The sequence below is a fragment of the Trachemys scripta genome, chromosome 14, assembly GCF_013100865.1.
Source record: "Trachemys scripta elegans isolate TJP31775 chromosome 14, CAS_Tse_1.0, whole genome shotgun sequence".
In the NCBI taxonomy this organism is placed as follows: Eukaryota; Metazoa; Chordata; order Testudines; family Emydidae; genus Trachemys; species Trachemys scripta.
This window is the reverse complement of record NC_048311.1, coordinates 7,293,012-7,314,522: the sequence shown is the minus strand read 5'-3', so window position 1 is coordinate 7,314,522 and position 21,511 is coordinate 7,293,012. Positions and strand designations below refer to the sequence as shown.

The 21,511-nt window shown below is 48.7% G+C and overlaps 1 protein-coding gene across 2 annotated transcripts in view; it reads left to right on the top strand.

The window, feature by feature from the left end:
• The first annotated feature begins 1,483 nt into the window (after nt 1-1,483).
• The window catches only part of LOC117887170 (zinc finger protein RFP-like), a 32,827-nt gene continuing 12,799 nt past the window's right edge, over nt 1,484-21,511 (top strand). For both annotated transcript variants that reach the window (XM_034789496.1, XM_034789495.1), the window contains exons 1-4: nt 1,484-2,132; nt 16,344-16,439; nt 19,394-19,624; nt 20,283-20,305. In XM_034789496.1, the coding sequence (XP_034645387.1) occupies nt 1,722-2,132; nt 16,344-16,439; nt 19,394-19,624; nt 20,283-20,305 (761 nt within the window). In that variant the 5' untranslated portion in view covers nt 1,484-1,721. The remainder of the gene's footprint in view (nt 2,133-16,343; nt 16,440-19,393; nt 19,625-20,282; nt 20,306-21,511) is intronic.

The window sequence follows — 21,511 nt, the reverse complement described above, 5'->3', positions numbered from 1 at the left end:
CATGGCTCCAGCTCATTCAGCTCAGCGGGGCTGTCAGTCCACTCCTGGTGTTCAGTAATCTGGACATCCTCTCTGTTCTCAGATCCATCACGGGGCTGGTAGGGGAACCCAGCCCTGCTCCCTCCACTGGGTTCCAGCTCAGGGCCCTCAAGCTAGACCAGGAGAATCAGGGTTTGCTGACTCTGACAGTGCCCTAAGCTCCTTCCTAGCTTCCCTCAGGCCTCTGCAAGCTCTTCAGTCTGTTGGCCTGTTCCCCCCTTTCTGGGGCATTGTCCCCTGGGCGACTCTCTAGCAGTCTGCTGCCAAGAGTTCCTTTCTCCTGCCTGCTCACTCCATCCGAAGAAGTGAGGTTTTTACTCACGAAAGCTTATGCCCAAATAAATCTGTTAGTCTTTAAGGTGCCACCAGACTCTTTGTTGTTTTTGTAGATACAGACTAACACGGCTACCCCCTGATACTTGATACCACTCCTCCTTAGCCACCCCACCTGTCTGCTTCCCAGCCCTTTTACCCTCCCAGCCTCTGTTACTGGCAGTGACTGGCAGTGCCTGTATTAACCCTTTGGTTGCTGGGCTAGCATAGGGTACATACACCCCATGACAGGCTCCCTTTTAAACTCCAGCTTGAGCAGGTTCTGCATGTGAGGTGGGGCAGGATCACAGCAGCCCAGGACTGCTCTCTGACCCCTCCTGGCCCAATGTGGGGTTCTACACCCCATCACAGGTGTCCTAAGAGGCACAGCCCTGCAAATCCTCAGACACCTGGTGAAAGGATCAAATGGTGCAGAGCTGGTACATCACCTTGGCCGTGATGTCTTCCTGCCTCAAGAGAACAAGACCTGTCAGAGACTTGGCTGCCCCCAGGAATTGGGGGGATTAATGGCAACTGGAACCTTGGGATGGGATCTTCTCTTCCTCTCTAGTGTTTTCCAGTGCCAAACACCCCCCACTCCATTGTAAGGTGAGCTCCTGCCTCCATTCCCTCAGTTTTCCCATGACAGCTGTTGGCATCTTCTCTTTCTCGGATCTCTCCTTCTGGTTTTGGTGCCTGTGATCTTCCATTCCCACTGGCTACACAAACCCGGCCCAGGGCTAGTAGCCAGTGAGCCTGGTGTCTCTGACAAACTGCTCCTTGTGCCAGTCTGTTACCAGATTGACTCACAAACAGTGTCACTGAGAAATGTGACACTTGCAGCTCCTGGTCCCAGGCAGCCTTTCTAGGACCAGGACTCATCATCCCCATGTTCCTCTTCATATTGGGGAGCGGACTCACTTACAACAATCTCGAGTCTCTATAGAAACTCCCGTTCTCCCCCAAGCCCGGCTTCTATGCACAATGCCCCCTTAATGCTGAGAGAAGCTGCCCCTGCCCAGGGGACGTGGGGCCCCAGGAGGCGGGGTCTGGGGGGCTGCGGTGCAATCCCTTGATCGCTAGGACCCAGGAGCAGCTGGAATGCGGCTCTGGGAGTGATCGCTGAGGTCACTCAGTCCCGGCAGCAGGAAGTGAATTGCACTGGTTGCAGTGACTGGGGCGCTGCCCACGCTCCTTGCAAGTTCCCCGAGCCCGGCTGCTGCTGGGACCCCGGAGCCCTGGCTGCAGCCGGGGGAGGAGACTGGAGCAGTAACATTCCCGCTGCTCTCCAGGAGGAAGGAGCCTCTCCCGGTGCAGAGAGCCCAGTCAGCTCAGGAAAGGAAACCCTGAGTCACTCTCTGCAGGGAGCCATGGCTGCAGCGGTGAACCCTTTGAAAAGCCTCCGAGATGAAGCTACTTGCTCCATCTGTCTGAGTTTCTTTAAGGATCCAGTGTCTTTAGATTGCAGGCACAATTTCTGCCGAGCCTGCATCAGCCAGTGCTGGGAGGAATCGGATGCAGACATCTCCTGCCCTCAGTGCAGAGAGACCTTTCCCCAGAGGACCCTAAGGTCAAACAGGCCACTGGCGAACGTCGTAGAAATAGCCAAGCAGCTGACTTTCCAGGCAGCAGCAGGAGAAGATTTGTGCAAGGTGCACCAGGAGCCTTTCAAACTCTTCTGTAGCCAGGACCAAATACTCCTCTGTGTGATCTGCAGAGAGTCCCAGGATCACTGCGCTCACACTGTGGTCCCGATAGAGGAGGCTGCCCAGTCGTACAAGGTAGGAAATTGCTGTGCAGTGTAATTACGTCTATTTGTGCATGTCTACAATGTGTATTACAATAGCTCCTAAAGGCACTGAAATCAGGGCCCCCATCATGTGAGGTTCTCTACAAACACAGACAGACAATTCCTGCCCCAAAGAGCTGAATCTAAATAATCAAGATGGACAAAGTGCAGGTGAGGGAACCGAGATACAGGGAGGCAAAGGGTGGGATTCACAACGGTACTTAGGTGCCTAAACTCCAGATTTAGGTGCATAAGTCTGGGATTTAGGCACCTAAGTCCCAATTTTAGGCTCCACTGCAATCCCCAGAACTCCTGCCAAGTCCTGTAGGGACCCAAACTCACTTAGTGCCTATGTTTTCAGGGTACAGGTTCTCTCATTGCCTGTGTTACTGCCTCTGGGCATATCCACAACTGCCTCCCTCCAGGTATCTGGCTGCCTATCTCCTGCCCACCCCCAGAGCAATCCATGTGCTGGGGGAAGGCATGTGTTCCTCCTGCCTCTTTCACCAGTAGGGCCTGATCTGGTGGGCATGCTCAGAAGCAAAGACAAAGGAGTGAGACACTAGAGAAACAGAGGTATGGAAGGGGCAGTCACTTGACCAAGCTCACAAAGCAGCTCAGTAGAAGAGCCAGGAATTAAACCCTTGCCTTCCAGTTCCCATCCTAGTCCTCTAGTCCCTAGGCCACACAGCCTCTCATCACACTTCTTGTGCAGTTCTCTACAAGTACATTATAAATAGGGCTGCCGGGGGGCAAGTGGGGCAATTTGCCCCGGGCCCCACAGGGGCCCTGCAAGCCCTGGCCGAGAATCCCTTTCCTGGCTAGAGGCGCCTCACCCGGCGGCGGTCTGGGTCTTCAGCAGCACTTAGGTGGCGGGGGACCCTTCAGTTGCTCCTGGTCTTCGGCTGCATTTCGGTGGTGGGGGGTCCTTCAGTGCTGCCGAAGATGCGGAGCGAGTGAAGGACCCGCCACCGCAGACACGGAGCGCCGCCTGGTAAGTACAAGCGCCGCAGCGGGTGCCGCCTTTTTTTCGGTCCGCTCCCCTGCTTTGTCTCAGGCCCCCTGAATCCTCTGGGCGGCCCTGATTATAAACATCTCAGCACAGATATAGGCTGGAGTTTCCACAGAGCTGGTGTTTAACTACTTTCTGAAGCGTAAGATGCACTGAAAGGTTTTTGTTTTTTTAAAAAAAGATTAATCTGCTTAACTTTGTCTTTGAGGAAAAATCAGGCTGATGAAATCCTGTTTTCCCTGGTTTGCTGAAGGACGGTTACTTTGCTGCTCCTGAAACAGAGCATGCTTTGGACTTTTTCTTTGGGTTTATCCATCCATTTGAACCACAAACTTGATGTAACTTTTTAGGGCCCATGAAGTCCAAGTGGATTGGAACCTTAAAAAGCCAGTTGGACTGAGCAATCCACTGTGGACAGAACCTGCTGTGCTGTAAGCCACTTTAGCTTTAAGGACAAAGTGGACTATATTAATGCCACAGTAAGATTAAAGGGAAATAAAGACTGATTCCCTGACCACGTTGAGTCACCTCGGAAGTGAGAACAAGCCCTTTCCCCCATACCAAACAATCAAGCACAAATCTTTAGGAACCTTGCAATATTACCAGTGTGTTGAATTTTTAATGAGGAGTCCCTTTTTCCCAAGAGTTCATTAGGCACCAGAGTTTAATACACACTTTTAAAAAAAAGTGTTTTAAACACTCTTACCTAAACTCCCTTCTCTTTAAGTTGCTCAGCTTTAAGTCTCTGACATCCAGATCTCCTCATATAGTTTTCCCTGTCATTGCATGGGAGCAGGACACCCTACCCTACACTGCTGCAAAATGGATACTACTTCAACCCATTGCCCAGCAGCACTTGGAGGATTTGCTGAAGACAAAGCTCTCTAGCCAGAGTCCCTAAGCCTCTACATCAGGCCTGGTGCCCCCAAGACCTCTCTGTTCCCTGGCTGCATGACACACACAGAACAGAAGGAATGCAGGGCTGAGACTGGGGACTGAGATGCCCAGTTGCCATTGAAATGAATGGGAGCTGTGCTTTAAAATTCTTTGTGTGGCTCTGCGACACCTCACCCTGGTGAATTACAGATCTTATGAGCAAATTTTCAAATGCACCAACTGACTTAAGAGCCAAAGGGTATGTCTACACTACGGGATTAATCCGAATTTATATAATTCGAATTTGGGAAACAGATTGTATAAAGTCGAAATGTATGCGGCCACACTAAGCACATTAATTTGGCGGTGTGCGTCCAAGTACCGGGGCTAGCGTCGATTTCTGGAGCGTTGCACTGTGGGTAGCTATCCCATAGCTATCCCATAGTTCCCGCAGTCTCCCGCGCCCATTGGAATTCTGGGTTGAGATCCCAGTGCCTGATGGGACAAAAAACATTGTCGCAGGTGGTTCTGGGTACAGTCTCACCCCTCCATCCCTCCCTGCATGAAAGCAACGGACGGCAGACAACCATTTTGCGCCTTTTTTCCTGGGTGAACACTGCAGACTCCATACCATGGCAAGCATGGAGCCCGCTCAGCTCAAGACAGCAGTCATGAACATTGTAAACACCTCGTGCGTTCTCGTGGAGTTTATGCTGAGCCAGGACCAGAAAAACGAGGCGAGGAGGCAGCGGCGGCGGCAGCGCAGTGACAAGCGTGATGAGGACATGGACATGGACACAGAATTCTGTCAAACCGCGGGCCCCAGTGCTTTGGAGATCATGTTGTTAATGGGGCAGGTTCAATCCATGGAACGCCGATTCTGGGCAAGGGAAACAAGCACAGACTGGTGGGACCGCATAGTGTTGCAGGTGTGGGATGATTCCCAGTGGCTGCGGAACTTTCGCATGCGTAAGGGCACTTTCATGGAACTTTGTGACTTGCTGTCCCCTGCCCTGAAACGCCAGAATACCAAGATGAGAGCAGCCCTCACAGTTGAGAAGCGCGTGGCGATAGCCCTGTTGAAGCTTGCAATGCCAGACAGCTACCGGTCAGTCGGGAATCAATTTGGAGTGAGCAAATCTACTGTGGGGGCTGCTGTGATGCAAGTAGCCAAAGCAATCACTCAGGTGCTGCTACGAAAGGTAGTGACTCTGGGAAATGTGCAGGTCATAGTGGATGGCTTTCCTGTAATGGGATTCCCTAACTGTGGTGGGGCGATAGATGGAACCCATATCCCTATCTTGGCATCGGAGCACCAGGGTACCCAGTACATAAACCGCAAGGGGTAATTTTCAATGGTGCTGCAAGCACTTGTGGATCACAAGGGACGTTTCACCAACATCAACGTGGGCTGGCGGGGAAGGGTTCATGATGCTCGCGTCTTCAGGAACACTACTCTGTTTAAAGGGCTGCAGCAAGGGACTTACTTTCCGGACCAGAAAATAACCGTTGGGGATGTTGAAATGCCAATAGTTATTCTTGGGGACCCAGCCTATCCCTTAATGCCATGGCTCATGAAGCCATACACAGGCAGCCTGGACAGGAGTCAGGAGCTGTTCAACTACAGGCTGAGCAAGTGCAGAATGGTGGTAGAATGTGCATTTGGCCATTGAAAAGGTCGCTGGCGATCGTTATTGACTCGCTCAGACCTCAGCCAAACCAATCTCCCCATTGTTATTTCTGCTTGCTGCGTGCTCCACAATCTCTGTGAAAGTAAGGGGGAGACCTTTATGGCAGGGTGGGAGGCTGAGGCAAATTGCCTGGCTGCTGATTACGCGCAGCCAGACACCAGGGCGATTAGAAGAGCACACCAGGAAGCGCTGTGCATCAGAGAAGCTTTGAAAACCAGTTTCATGACTGGCCAGGCTACAGTGTGAAATATCTGTTTGTTTCTCCTTCATGAAAACCCGCCCCCTTTATTGACTCATTCTCTGTAAGGAACCCACCCTCCCCCTTCCCCCAGCTTGCTTTCAAACCAAATAAAGTCACTATCGTTTAAAAATCATGTATTCTTTATTAATAGATTATAAAAAGAGAGAGGGAACCCGGGTGGGGTTTGGGAGGAGGATCGGTGGGAAGGAAAAGGCCACTAAAAAAAGGTTAAAAAAATGACAGCCTTTTGCTTGGGCTATCCACTGGGGTGGAATGGGAAGGTGTACGGAGCCTCCCCCCCCGCGTTCTTACACGTCTGGGTGAGGAGGATATGGAACATGGGGAGGGGGGTTATACAGGGGCTGTAGCGGCACTCTGTTTTCCTGCAGCCATTCCTGAAGCTCCACCAGATGCTGGAGCATGTCTGTTTGCTCACGCAGCAGCCCCAGCGTTGCATCCTGCCTCCTCTGATCTTCCTGCCGCCACCTCTCATCTCGAGCGTCCCTCCTGTCCTCACGTTGGTCCCTCCTGTCCTCACGTTCACTTGCTTCTTTCCTATACTTTGAAACCGTGTCCTTCCACTCATTCAGATGAGCTCTGTCACTGCCGTTGGATTCCATGATTTCTACAAACATCTCGTCTCGCGTCTCTTTTTTCCGACGCCTTATCTGTGATAGCCTTCGGGACGGAGGAGGGAGGCTTGAAGAATTTGCAGCTGCTGTAGGGAGGGGAAAAAAGAGAGAATTTTTTAAAAAGATACATTTTGCAGAACAATGCTTATACTCTTTCACGGTGACCAACACTATTCACATTACATAGCATATATGATTTCTGTGCAAGGTCGCATTTTGCCTCTTAATACTGAGTGCCTGTGGCTTTGCTGCTAGTGATCACAGGTCCGGGCAACAGAATTCGACTTGCATGCGGCCATGGTAAGCCATTGTCTTTCGGCTTCTGCGCCCTCCTTTCCCACATACCAAGCAAAGCCCGTTGAGTGCTGCGGTTTTCCTGTTAACATTCAGCAGCAGCAGAAAACAAACTAAGCACCACCCCCCATCCAATTCTCTGGATGATCGCTGTACCCCTCCCCCCACCGCGTGGCTGGTATCAGGGAAGATCCCTGCTAGCCAAACGCGAAAAGCTCAGGGCCAATTTCCCCCCCTGCGCTTGGCTAACTGCAGGGAAGGATTTCTTTTCAGCCACAGGCAAACAGCCCAGTAGGAACGGCCACCTCTGTCCCCTTAATTAAGTTCCCGTATTTCAACCAGGTTACCATGAGCGATATCACTCTCCCGAGGATTACACAGCAAGATAAAGAACGGATGTTGCTTGAATGCCAGCAAACACCAGGACCATACGCTGCCAGGCTTTGTCAGGCACTGATACCAGATTACTTGCTGCAAGCATGGTGTGGTCAAGTGTCCTACCATGGAGGACGGAATAAAGCTGCACTGCCCAGAAACCTTGTGGCAAGGCTTTTGGGGTACCTCCAAGAGAGCTTCATGGAGATGTCCCGGGAGGATTTCCGCTCCATCCCCAGACACGTTAACAGACTTTTCCAGTAGCTGAACTGGCCGCGAATGCATCCCAAGTCCTCAGGGCGAAGTAATCATTAAAAAACGCTTGCTTTTAAAACAAGTTTTATATTTTAAAAGGTAAACTCACCTTAGGTCCCTTCCATGGGGTCATGGTCTTGGATACTGGCTTGGGAGGGTTGGGAGGGTACTTCAGTCAGACTGAGAAAAAGATCTTGGCTGTTGGGGAGAACGGAGTGCTGGGTGCTCTCTGCAAGCTCGTCCTCCTCTTCCTCCCCATCGGCAGAATCCTCAGGTATAGCTGATGAGACTAGCCCCGACCCGGAATCCACGGTCACAAGTGGGGTAGTGGTGGCGGCCCCCCCAGAATTGCATGCAGCTCGGCGTAGAAGCGGCATGTCCGCGGCTCTGACCCGGAGCGACCGTTTGCCTCCTTTGTTTTTTGATAGGCTTGTCTGAGCTCCTTGACTTTCACGCGGCACTGATCTGAGTCCCTATTGTGACCTCTCTCCATCATGCCCTTGGAGATTTTTTCAAAAGTTTTGGCATTTCGTCTTTTTGAACGAAGTTCTGCTAGCACTGAATCCTCTCCCCATATAGCAATCAGATCCAGTACCTCCCGTACGGTCCATGCTGGTGCTCTTTTTCGATTATCGGCCTGCATGGTTACCTGTGCTGATGAGCTATCTGTGGTCACCTGTGCTCTCCACGCTGGGCAAACAGGAAATGAAATTCAAATATTCCCGGGGCTTTTCCTGTCTACCTGGCCAGTGCATCCGAGTTCAGATTGCTGTCCAGAGCAGTCACAATGGTGCACTGTGGGATAGCTCCCGGAGGCCAATACCATCGAATTGCAGCCACACTAACCCTAATTCGAAATGCTAAAATCAATTTTGGCGCTACTCCGCTCGTCGGGGTGGAGTACAGAAATCGATTTAAAGGGCCCTTTATTTTGAATTAAATGGCATCGTTGTGTGGACGGGTGCAGGGTTAATTCGAATTAAGGCTGCTAAATCCGAATTAAAGTCGTAGTGTAGACCAGGCCTAAGTCCCATTTTCAAAGAAGACTTAGGCCCGAATCTCCAAAGGGACTTGTGTGTTGTGATGCTCAGCATTGCAATGCCTAACTTTTAGGCACCTAGAAAATCACTAAGAACATAAAAAATGGCTGTAATGGGTGAAACCAATGGTCCATCTAGCACAGTATCATGTCTTCCGACAGTGGCCAGTAGCAGATGCTTCAGGGGGAATGAAGAGAACCAGGCAATTATTGAATGATCCATCCCCGGTTGTCCGGTCCTAGCATCTGGCAGTCAGAAGTTTAGGGACACCTGGAGCATGGAGTTGTGTCCCTGACCATCTTGGCTAATAGCCATGAACTTATCTATTTCTTTTCTGAACCAGTTACACTTTTGGCCTTCAAATCACAACATCCGCTGGCAGTGAGTTCCAGGAGTTGATTGTGTGAAGAAGTACTTCCTTTTGTTTGTTTTAAGCCTGCTACCTATTTATTTCCCCTGGTTCCTGTGTTATATGAAGGGGTAAAAAAACTTCCCTATTCATTTTCGCATTCTTGATTTTATAGACCTTTATCACACTCCCTCCCCTCACAATCCAAGTTGTCTTTTTTCCAACCTGAACACTCCTAGTCTTTTTAATCTCAATCTCAAAGCTGTTCCATACCCTCATGATTTTTGTTGCCTTTCTCTGTACCTTTTCCAATTCTAATGTATCTTTTTTTAATGGTACCAACAGAAGTGCATGCAGTTTTTAAGGTGTGAGAGAACCATGGATTTATATAATGGCATTATGATACTGTCTGTCTTACTACCTATCTCTTTCCTAATGGTTCTTAAAATTCTGTTAGCTTTTGTGACTGCAGCTGCACATTGAGTAGATGTTTTCAGAGATGACCCCAAGAGCTCTTTCTTGAGTGGTAACAGCTAATTTAGACCCCATCATTTTCTATGTATAGTTGGAATTAGGTTTTCCACTGTGCATTACAGTAACTCCTCACTTAACGTCCTCCCGCTTAACGTTGTTTCGAAGTTATGTTGCTGCTCCATTAGGGAACATGCTCGTTTAAAGTTGTGCAATGATCCCTTATAATGTTGTTTGGCTGACTTTACAAGGGAGCATTGCACAAAGTTCCTCTTCTCCGCCTCCTCCCCCGCCCTCCCAGCGCTTCCTCCACTGCCAAACAGCCAAAGGCGCTTAGGACTTTCTGGGAGGGAGAGAGCGAGCGGGGAAGCTGCTCCCCCCAGCCCCCTGGCAGGCAGGGCCGTCCAGAATGCAGGGGCTTTAGGGGCTGCAGGGCCCTGGGCTAATGAGGTCCCGGGGCCCTGGCCTGCAGCTCTAAAGCCCCTTTCGGAATGTGGCCCTGCGAACACGGGCCGGAGGACTCAGGAGGAGCAGGGGCAGCCGCGCAGCCAGCGGCCGGAGAGAAGCGGCGCTTTCCCCCTCAAAGGGGAAAGTCCTCCGGCCCGTGCTTACAGGGCCGCATTCTGAAAGGGGCTTTAGAGCTGCAGGCCAGGGCCCCGGGGCCCCTAAAGCCCCTGCATTCCGGGTAGCCCTGCCTGCCAGGACGGTGGGCAGCTCCCAGAATCGTAGCTCCCAGAATCGTGGCCATGGAGGTGGTGGCGCACTGCGCAGAGCCACCTACACACCCCCTGCACCAAACAGGAGCTGCCCCAGGTAAGTGCTCTGCATCTCCTGCCTGCCCCAGCCCTGAGCCTTCTCCTGCACCCCCACCCTGAGTGCCCTCCTGTACCCTAACTCCCTCTCAGACCCGCACCCCCACCCTGAGCGCCCTCCTGCACCCTAACTCCCTCCCAGACCCCGCACCCCCACCCTGAGCGCCCTCCCGCACCCTAACTCCCTCCCAGCTCCTGCACCCCCAGCTCTGAGCCCCTCCTGAGGAGGAGAATGGAAAAAAAAAGAATGAAAAACGGGGAGGGAGAGAAGAAAGAATGTTCCCCCATGGGGGGACCCCAAAAAATGAAGCTGAGCGCAGGGACCTACTAACTCTAAATCCGCCACTGATGGGAGGGGGAGGAGCAGGGAAGTGCCGCATCTCCGCTCCTCCCCTCCCTCCCAGAAAGTCCTAAGTGCTGCCAAACAGCTGTTTGGTGGCAGGGAAGTGCTGGGAGGAAGGGGGAGGAGCGGGGACGCAGCATGCTCTGGGGAGGAGGTGGAGTGGGGGTGGGAAGAGGCGGGCCTGGAGCGGAGTGGGGGTGGGAAGAGGCGGGCCTGGAGCATCCCCCGGCAAAGTCAGCACCTGTTCTTCTGGGGGGAAGCTGCTGCTGTGCAAGGTGCTTCCTAGCGTCCTTGCCTGCCTCGTCTGCAGCGGACTATGCCTGTGTGGGGTAAGCCAAGGGCACCTCCCCACCACAGTACTGTAAAGTATATAAAGTATATAATGCCTTTTGTCTGCCCCCAAAAAATTTCCTTGGAACCTAATCCCCCGCATTTACATTAAATCTTATGGGAAAATTGGATTTGTTTACCATCGTTTCACTTAAAGTTGCATTTTTCAGGAACATAACTACAACGTTAAGTGAGGAGTTACCGTACTTCGCAATTAACATTCAATTTCATCTGCCATTTGGTTGTCCCATCACCCAGTTTAGTGAGATCTCCTTGGAACTCTTTGCAGTCTGCATTGGACTTAATTATCTTGAGTAATTTTGTATTGTCTGCAGATTTTTACTCACTGTTTACTCCCTTTTCTCGATCACTTATGAATATGTTGAACAGCGCCAGTCCCAGTATTGATCCTTGGGGGGATCCTGTTATTTACCTCTCTCCATTGTGAAAACTGACCGTTTATTCCTACCCCTTTTTTCTTATCTATTAACCAGTTACTGATCCATAAGAGAACCTTCCCTCTTATCCCATGACTGCTTAGTTTTCTTAGGAGCCTTTAGTGTTGGACCTTGTCAAAGGCTTTCTGAGAGTTCAGATACGTTGTATCAACTGGATCACCCTTTGTCCACATGCTTCTTGGCACCTTCACAATGAATCCTAGTAGATTGGTGGCATGATTTCCCTTAAAAAAAGACGTTGTCTTATTCCCAACATATGTTCATCTATGTGTCTGACAATTCTATTCTCCATTAGCGTTTCAAACAATTTACCTGATACGGAAGTTAGGCTTACAGTCCAGTATTGCCAGGGTTGCCTCTGGAGACTTTTTTTTTAAATATTGGCTTTGCATTAGCTATAACCCTCCAATCATCTGGTACAAAGGCTGATTTAAGCAATAGGTTACATATGGTGCTTAGTAGTTCTGCAATTTCATATTTGAATTCCTTCAGAACTCTTGGGTGAATACCATCTGGTCCTGGTGACTTATTACTGTTTAGTTTATTAGTTTGTTCCAAAACCTCCTCTAATGACACCTCAATCTGAAACAATTCTTCAGATTGTCACCTAAAAAGAATGGCTGAGGTGTGGGAATCTTCCTCGCATCCTCTGCAGCGAAGACTGATACAAAGAATTAATGTAGCATCTCTGCAATGGCCTTATAGAATCATAGAACTGAAAGGGACCTCAAGAGGTGATCTAGTCCAGTCCCCTCCGCTCATGGCAGGACTAAGTATTATCTAGATCAGGGGTCTGCAACCTCTGGCACGCGGCTCGCCAGGGTAAGCACCCTGGTGGACCGGGCCAGTTTGTTTACCTGCCGCGTCCGCAGGTTCGTCCGATCTCGGCTCCCACTGGCCGCGGTTCGCCGCTCCAGACCAATGGGGGCAGCGGGAAGCCGCAGCCAGCACATCCCTCAGCCTGCGCCGCTTCTAGACCATCCCTGACAGGTGTTTGTCTAACCTGCTCTTAAAAATCTCCAGTGATGGAGACTCCATGACCTCCCTAGGCAATTTATTCCAGTGCTTAGCCACCCTGAGAGTTAGGAATTTTTTCCTAATGCCCAACCTAAACCTCCCTTGCTGCAATTTTAAGCCTATTGCTTCTTGTCCTAGCCTCAGAGGTCAGGAACATTTTTTCTTCCTTCTCCTTGTAACAACCTTTTACATACTTGAAAACTGTAATCATATCCCCTCTGTCTTCTCTTCTCCAGACTAAACAAAACCAATTTTTCCTCATAGGTCATGTTTTCTAGACCTTTAATCATTTTTGTCACTCCTCTCTGGACTCTCTCCAATTTGTCCACGTCCTTCTTGATATGTGGCACCCAGAACTGGACACAATACTCTAGTTGAGGCCTAATCAGCACGGAGTAGAGTGGAAGAATTACTTCTCGTGTCTTGCTTACAACACTCCTGCTAATACATCCCAGAATGATGTTCGTTTTTTTTGTAAACGTATTACACTGATGACTCATATTTAGCTTGTAGTCCACTATGACCCCTGGATCCTTTTCCACAGTACTCCTTCCTAGGCAGTCATTTCCCATTTTGTATGTGTGCAATTGATTGTTCCTTACTAAATGAAGTACCTTGCATTTGTCCTTATTGAATTTCATCCTAGTTACTTCAGACCATTTCTCTAGTTTGTCCAGATCATTTTGAATTTTAATCCTATCCTCCAAAGCACTTGCAGCCCCTCTCAGCTTAGTATCGTCCACAAACTTTATAAGTGTACTCTCTATGCCATTATCTAAATAATTGATGAAGATATTGAACAGAACCGGACCCAGAACTAATCCTTGTCTTTATTGAGCGCTCCTTTAGCACCTAGATTGTCCACAGGCCCCACTGACTATTTGACAGGCTTCCTGCTTTTGATGTCCTTAAAATAAAATAAAAAGAAAATGCTGTTAGTTTCATGGTTTTTGCTGGTTGCTATTCAAAATTTATTTTGGCCTGCCTAATTATACTTTTACACTTGACTTGCCAGAGTTTATGCTCCTTTCTGTTTCCTCACTATGATTTGACTTCCAATTTTTAAAGGATGCCTTTTTGCTGCTAATCACCTCTTTTTCTCTGTTCTTTAGCCATGGTGGCATTTATTTTTTTTGGCCCTCTTACTATAAATTAAAAAAAAAAAAAAAGTATGGTGTTTTAAATAGTTTCCATGCAGCTGGCAGGCACTTCACTCTTGTGACTATTCCTTTTAATTTCCATATAACCAGCTTCCTCATTTTTGTGTTGTTCCCCTTTTTGAAGTTAAATGTTACTGTGGTGGGCTTCTTGGGAATTTCTGCCTGTAACAGGACTCACTCACCTTTCTTGAGCTCCTCCTTCTGGCCGAGTGTGTGTGCCTGCACTCTCTCTAATTTTGGTAGGTCTTCAGCTACTCAGCCCTCCTGCCAAGCCACATACAGCTGATATGTGAAACAACACAAACAAAACAATCCCCTACCGGGTACACAGTTCAATAGGGGCCTATCACAGCACCCCTCAGTTGGTGTCTCTTCCTGCAGTCCTCCCTGGGCTTTGGGCCTTAGGTAGTCCAACAGGGGGTATTGCAGTACCCTGTTTGGTGTCTGCCTGCAGCCCTGCCTTGGGCACGGGTTCAGATCTCAAACTGTTCACTGGCCCTATCACATTATCCTCAGTTATTGTCAGCCTCTTCTGGGCTTGCTCAAGTATTGTCCCTTGCTCTGATGTGGAGCAGTGCCACCAGGGCTTCCTCCATGGAGACTCTTTGCCCTCTCTGGCCTTTCTGGTCCCAGCTCTCCAGCTGGGTCACTAAACAGTTCAGGTCCCCTTCTGGGGTGTATCAAAGTTCAATATTCAGCCCCTTCTCTGAGCCTTCCCAACTCTCTTCCTCAGTGCTTAATTCAACTCCCCTCTCTGGGGTTAGGCCACTCCACTTGTGGCCAGTGGGAGGGACCCAGGCCCACCCCTACTCCAGGTCCCTACCTAAGTACCCTATAAGTAGCAACCATGTGCTGAATCCCTTTATTCCTCACGGTGCTGCTACGGTTCCCTGGGCCACTTCCCTGCAGCCCCAGCCCCAGCACCTTCACAAATGCTTCACCCTTACCCCAGGGCAATCTTGAGCTCAGTACCAGCAGCCAGCCAGAAGCTACTTCTTGCTCCCCTGGTCCCTGCCAGTAACTGCTCTGGTTGAGGAGCTACAATCCCTTCAGCCAGCCAGGAACACCACTCTCACTCCTCTAGCTCCAGGTAGCAACTGAACTGTGCGCTGTACTGCAGCTCCTTTTACATGGGTCTGCAACCCTCTGATTGGCTGATCCCTGCTACTTCTCATAGACTCATAGACTTTAAGGTCAGAAGGGACCATTATGATCATCTGGTCTGACCCCCTGCATGATGCAGGCCACAAAGCCGTCCCTACCCTTTCCCTTGACTCTGCTGTTGAAGTCCCCAAATCCTGTGGCTTAGAGACTTCAATTAGCAGAGAATCCTCCTGCTAGCAATCCCTGCCCCATGCTGCGGAGGAAGGCGAAAAACCTCCAGGGCCTCTGCCAATCTACCCTGGAGGAAAATTCCTTCCCGACCCCAAATATGGCGATCAGTAAAACCCCGAGCACGTAGGCAAGATTCTCCAGCCTGACCCTCGTTAGCCATTATACTATTTACCTGCCATAGCACGGTATTCCTTTGACTAAAATCATGTTTTTCCATTTAAACCATTCCCTCCATAAACTTATCTAGCTTAATCTTAAAACCAGACAGGTCCTTCGCCCCCACCGTTTCCCCCGATTGGCTGCTTCCCTGTGGCATCTCTAGGCTGCTTGAAGGTCTCTCCTCTACTACTCTTTCTGGGGCGGGGTGTGCTAGGACCATGGGGTCTCCAGCAGGGGGCCTCAGGGTCCTGATACACCCTGTCACACCCCATACAAGGATGTTAAATTTAATTACGTTATGGTCCCTATTACTGAGCAGTTCAGCTAAATTCACCTCTTAGAGGAGATCCTGTGCTCCACTTAGGACTAGACTCTCAGACTTTAAGGCCAGAAGGGATGAGTCTGCCTGAGTTGCTGAAGTCCTCAAATCACGATTTAAAGACTAAATCAAGAACTGCCTCTTCCCTTGTGGGTTCCAGGACTAGCTGCTTCAAGAGGCCATCATTAATGGTGATTAGAAATTTTATTTCTTCATCCTGTCCTGAGGTGACATATACCCAGTCAATATGGGGATAGTTTAAATCCCTCATTGTTACTGGGTTTTCTGTTTTTGTAGCCTCTAATTTCCCTGAGAATTTCACCTTCACTATCACCATCCTGATCAGCTGGTCGGTAGTATATTTCTTACTGCTAAACTCTTACTGTTCAAGCATGGAATTTCTATCCATAGAGATGCTATGATACAGTTTGAACCAACAAACCTGAATTAGGCACCTGGGCTCCCTATACAATGCATGCTAGGTCGGGAGTCACTAAGCTAGTCAGTGGGAGATGGTGATGAGAAGGGTGTGTTCTAAGTCCCGCCCCCTCAGCGTTTGGTGTAGGAAAGCTTGTGAGCCACACCTTGGATCCCCTCTCCTGGGGTCAGGTGGCTTAGACACCTACGCTGCTTCTGGCAAGATGGAGTTCTGCACCTGTGTCACACACAAAACAGCCAGGAAGGAGGCAGCAGACCTTCTTCATAACCATTAGCCCAGGGAGTAGGGCACTCACCTGGCATGTGAGAGACTCCAGTTCAAGTTCTCCCTCTGCCTGATGAGGAGAAGAGTTTTGAACAGGAATTTCCCACCTCTCAAGAGGCAATTGTGATATTGCCAGGAGTCCTGTCTGTGGGGCAGTCTGGTGCTGACCAGCCCAAGAGGGAGATGGAAAGTCAACGGAAGTTGAGAGTCCAACTCCATGAGGCTTCTTTGAAAATCCCAGCCTCATCTCATGAAATCTGTGCTGCAATGTATATAAATATAACTATGAGCCATCTGACCCTCCTACCCCCAATTGTTTTCCTTGCCTCAGGGACAAATTCAAACCCGACTGAACACTCTGAAGAAAGAGAGAGAAGAACTTTTGGAGTGGAGACAGGATGGAGAGAAGCAAAGCCAGGAATATCTGGTAGGTCCCCTTTGTTATGATCCAGCAGTCGCATCCATCAGGGTTGGTATTTCTCTCTGTAGGAGAGTGTCAGCCCTTGTCCATACACAGCATTGCTCTGATTTAGCCACGGCTACATCTACACTGCACACCGCTGGGGGCGGCTTATAGGGTATGCGTAGCTACACGCCCCATTGAAAAGCAGGCTCTGTCCACACTGCGGTGTGTAGCTACACGCATGAATAAAAGGCTTCAGCAGAGTGAGGCAGTGGAGCTGCCAGAGCTTTCCCTGCCACAGAGAGCTGCTGGAGCCTTTCCCCACTGCTGGAGACTTTCACTGCTGCCAGAGCTTTTCCCTGCCAAAGACACCAGCAGTGGGGAGACAGCGGGGAAAGGCTCTGTCAGCTCCATGTGGTGAAGAAAGGCTCCAGCACTGGGGAGGCAGCGGGACACTACACTGCTAAAAATAAGTGGGTGACATTGTAAACAAGAAGCGGGCAACATTATCTCACGCAAATGTGAATACACTTGTTTGTCTGAGCGATTGGCTGAACACGAAGTAGGACTGAGTGGACTTGTAGGCACTAAAGTTTTACATTGTTTTGTTTTTGAATGCAGTTATTTTTGTACATAATTCTACATTTGTAAGTTCAACTTTATGCTAAAGAGATTGCACTACAGTACTTGTAATGGGGGAATTGAAAAATACTATTTCTTTTGTTTTTTACTGTGCAAATATTTGTAATCAAAAATAAATATAAAGTGAGCACTGTACACTTTCTATTCTATGTTGTAACTGAAATCAATATATTTGAAAATGTAGAAAACATCCAAAAATATTTAAATAAATGGTATTCTGATATTATTTAACAGCGTGATTGATCGTGCGATTAATTGGTATTAATGTTTTTAATTGTGGGATTAATCGCAATTAAATTTTTTAATCGCTTGACAGCCCTAGTCTTTTTATACTGGTGCAAACTCCTGGCATGCAAACATTTTAAACTTATCTTTATTTGAACCTAGTGTGATGTCTAGGGTTCACTTTGCCCCTTTAAACTGAGGTAAAAGGTGCTGACTAGGAGCAAAGTCAAGGTTAGCTATAATGTATTAAGTAACCCCCAGATAGCCTCAAGTGCTTTGCCTATTGTAGGGGTGGGCAAACTACGGCCCGCAAGCTGTTTTAAGCTGGCCCGCAAGCCGCACCGTGTGGGTCAGCCCCACTCTGGCTTGGGCGCTGGATCAGGGGCCCCACCACTCAGCTCGGTTGCGCTCCAGCTGGAGCGCTGTTTCGGGGACTGCTCCACGGGGCTCCCGGAAGCCGCAGCATGGCCCCACTATGGCTCCTATGCGCTCCAATGGGAGCTACAGGGGCAGTGCCTGCAGATGGGGCAGTGTGCAGAGTCACTTGGCCGCGCCTCCGCATAGGAGCTGGAGAAGGGACATGCCACTGCTTCCAGGAGCCGCTTGAGGTAAGTGCTGCTCGGAACCTGCACCCTCTGAGCCTCTCCCCACACTAGGGTGACCAGACAGCAAATGTAAAAAATTGGGATGGGGGTGAGGGGGTAATAGGAGCCTATATAAGAAAAAGACCCAAAAATCAGGACTGTCCCTATAAAATCTGGACATCTGGTCACCCTACCCCACACCCCAACCCCCTGCCCCAGCCGTGATCCCCCTCCCGCTCTCCAAACCCCTCAATCCCAGCCCAAAGCACCCCCTGTACCCCAAATCTCTCATCCCCAGCCCCACCCCAGAGCCTGCACTCCCAGCCAGAACCTGTACCCCTTCCCACACCCCTGCCCCAGCCCTGATCCCCCTCCTGCCCTCCGAACCCCTCAGCCCCACCCCAGAGCCCGCACCCCCTCCCACAGCCCAACCCCAATTTTGTGAGCATTCATGGCCCGCCATACAATTTCTATTCCCCAATATGGCCCTCGGGCCAAAATGTTTGCCCACCCCTACCTTACAGGGTGAGATCATGTTTGTCTGTGTTTATCATCCCTTTGGTCTGATTCCTCCATTAGCTTCCAGTTTCAACTCAAAGCATTGATCTTATTCCCCAAACATCAGTGGATCCAAATTCAGCTACAACAGTGATATCAGGGTTGATTTTCAAAGCCACATATGGGGATTAGGTGCCTAATTCACACTGACTTTCAATAGGACTTAGGCACCTAACGGCTATTTTGTACCTTTGAAATCCTCCCCCGAATCCCCATCTATAACCACCAGACATGACTGGTTTCCTCTGGGACAATGTAATTAACAAAATGCTGGATGAAATGTGTAAGAGCTGGAGATGATAAACAAAATATACTAAGCAACTCATACCTGAAAACTCATCATTTAGAGATATTGAGTAACATTTTCAAAAGTGCCTAAATGATTTCAGAGCCTAAGGCTAACAATTTTGCAAGTAGCTAAGGACCAGATTATCAAAGGTATTTAGATGCTTAAAAATACAGAGGTGAGATTTTCGAAAGCAACGACATAGGTTAGGCACCTAATGTCCTCTGTAATCAAAGTGAGTTAGGCACCTAAGTGATATTGAAAATCCATCTAGGGGCCTATCTGCATCTTTAGACACTTAAATATCTTGAAAAAGCAAGTCCTTATACATTTTAAATGGGTTTAAACTCCAAAATGATTTTCCTGCTTCTGAAAAATTCACCCTGAATCCTATTTTCAAAAGTCATTTTCAAAGAAACTTAGGCTCCTAAGCACCAAAAGTGACCTCTGAGAGTGGGAATTGGACTCCTATATCACAAAGGTACTTCTGAACATGTTATTCATTCAGGCCAGCTGAGAGACTACCAGAAAATCTTCCCTCTAGTATCAACAGGCATGTTCTCCTGAAATCTCAACTGTATGTTCTTAGTAGGTTGAAATGAAAAGAGGGCTCTAAGAACTGTCCTCAGACTCTCTCCATGTCCCTGACCTGTCCTTTCCCGGTTTGTTTCTCTTCATTACAGGGAAAGATAGAAGCTGAGAGGCAGAAGATTGTGTCTGAATTTGAGCAACTGCGACTCTTTCTGGAGGCACAAGAGCGACTTCTGCTGGCCCGGCTGGAAGAGCTTGACAAGGAGACTGTGAAGATGCTGGATGAAAATGTCACCAAACTGTCTGAGGAGATTTCTCGTCTGAGTGACTTGATTAGTGAGATAGAAAAGAAGTGTCAGCAGCCAACAAGTGAATTCCTGCAGGTGAGATAGTTAGAGACACCCAGATCCGTGCAAAGGGAAGGGAGAGATTCAGCTTGATTAACTTTGGAGTTTATTAAATTATTGGAGAGCTCCCACTCCACAATAGAGACTGTCAGCGTGTCCTTTAGCACTGCCACGGAAAACAAATTTTGACATTTCTAATATTTCCAGTGTGAAAAACAGAGTTTTGCTGTTTTAAAAGCAGATGTCTCAGGCCTTTTTGATATATCATATGGAAACAATAAAGGGCACCGTTTATAGGAAGTGGGAGATTAGGAAAGTAAAGCTCGTTTTAGGGCCTATTAAAAAATGGGAATTAATCTGGCTTCCTGAATTGATTACCAGAATTGTGTACATGGAGCTTTTAGCTTGAGAAAGGCAATCACTCCGTAAAAAGCAATCGCGTGTGGAAGTCAAGGATTCATGTGTCTGATTAGTCTGTTTGAGCAAGTGCCATTAGCACAGGCAAAATAGAATTTAGAAGAAGAAAACCCATAATTATGGGTGCATGCTTAGGGGCCACATTCCATGTAAGTATGTAAATGGACTTTTAAAATTGCTAACTACAGATAACTGCATCTGGAGCTCAACTAGGGACAAGAGGGATCCCCAATTTGTGGCACATGGGACTGAGGTCTATTTTCTCTCTTTCTTCTAGGACATCAAAAGCACCTGGAGCAGGTACGTAGCTCATTCCCACTCCTCCTAACAATGCTGGAAGGGGATTGGATGCCAGGGGTCAGATTTTGAAGGGTATTTAGACACCTGAGATGTAGACAGGCGCTTAGTGGGATTTTCCAAAGCAGCTAAGCAAGTTATGCACCTCCCATTGCAATCAGAGCCAGATGGGAGCCTAGCTTGGTTAGGTGCTTTTGAAAATCCCCGTAGGCACCTTTAGGTGACTTGCCCAAGGTCACACAGGGAGTCTGTGGGAGAGCCAGGAGAGGAACTTAGGTTTCCAGAGTCCTACAGCAACCCCTTAACCACTGGGGCATCCTTTCCCACGGAATTAGGCCTTTCTGTCTGAGAGGGCAGCTTCTGAGCCCCATACTCTTTAGATCCTCAGATGGGAGTTAGGCACCTAAATACTCCTTTGAGGAGGCCAGTTGACTCACCAGTGGGAGTTACAAATTCACAACTAGTCCACTAGACGGCAGCCCTGTTTCCCTGAAAACAGACTTAGGGAACCCCGGAATAGCTCACCGATTGCCCCCTCCTGGGTTTACCAAGGGTTCCCTTAAAACAACCCACCTACTAACGAAACTGTTCTCCTTGGGTATGGTCTCCAGGGTGCATAAGGAAATACCTGGAGGACACTGATACAGTCTTTCAATAAATGAATGATCGAAACAAGAAAGTGTTCCTTCCAAACAAGACACCTTTTTATTGGTGTAAACAACAATCCCTAATACAATAATAATCTAAAACACAAATCTCTTACAGCAAGTAAAAAAGCACCCCAAACCACAATAACAGTCAGTTGAGTTGATCCATAGTGGCTGCGCCCTGTTACGATGGCCAGTCTGCCACAGGTCACTGACAGCAGTTCTTATACTTTAAACTTTACATAGGCAGTGATGTTGGAACAATTTTTTATAGTGGGGGTGTTGAGAACCATTGAACCAAACTATATACAGGGTTTACAATGGGAAACAAAGGGTAGGTATAAATGGTCAATTTTCAGAATGGAGAAAGGTAAATAGTGGTGTCCCCCAGGGGTCTGTTCTGGGACTAATCCTATTCAACATATTCATAAATGATCTGGAAAAAGGGGTAAACAGACCCAGGAAACTGCAAAGAGCTACCCAAGGATCTCTCAAAACTGGGTGACCGGGCAACAAAATGGCAGATGAACTTTAATGTTGATAAATGCAAACTAATGCACAT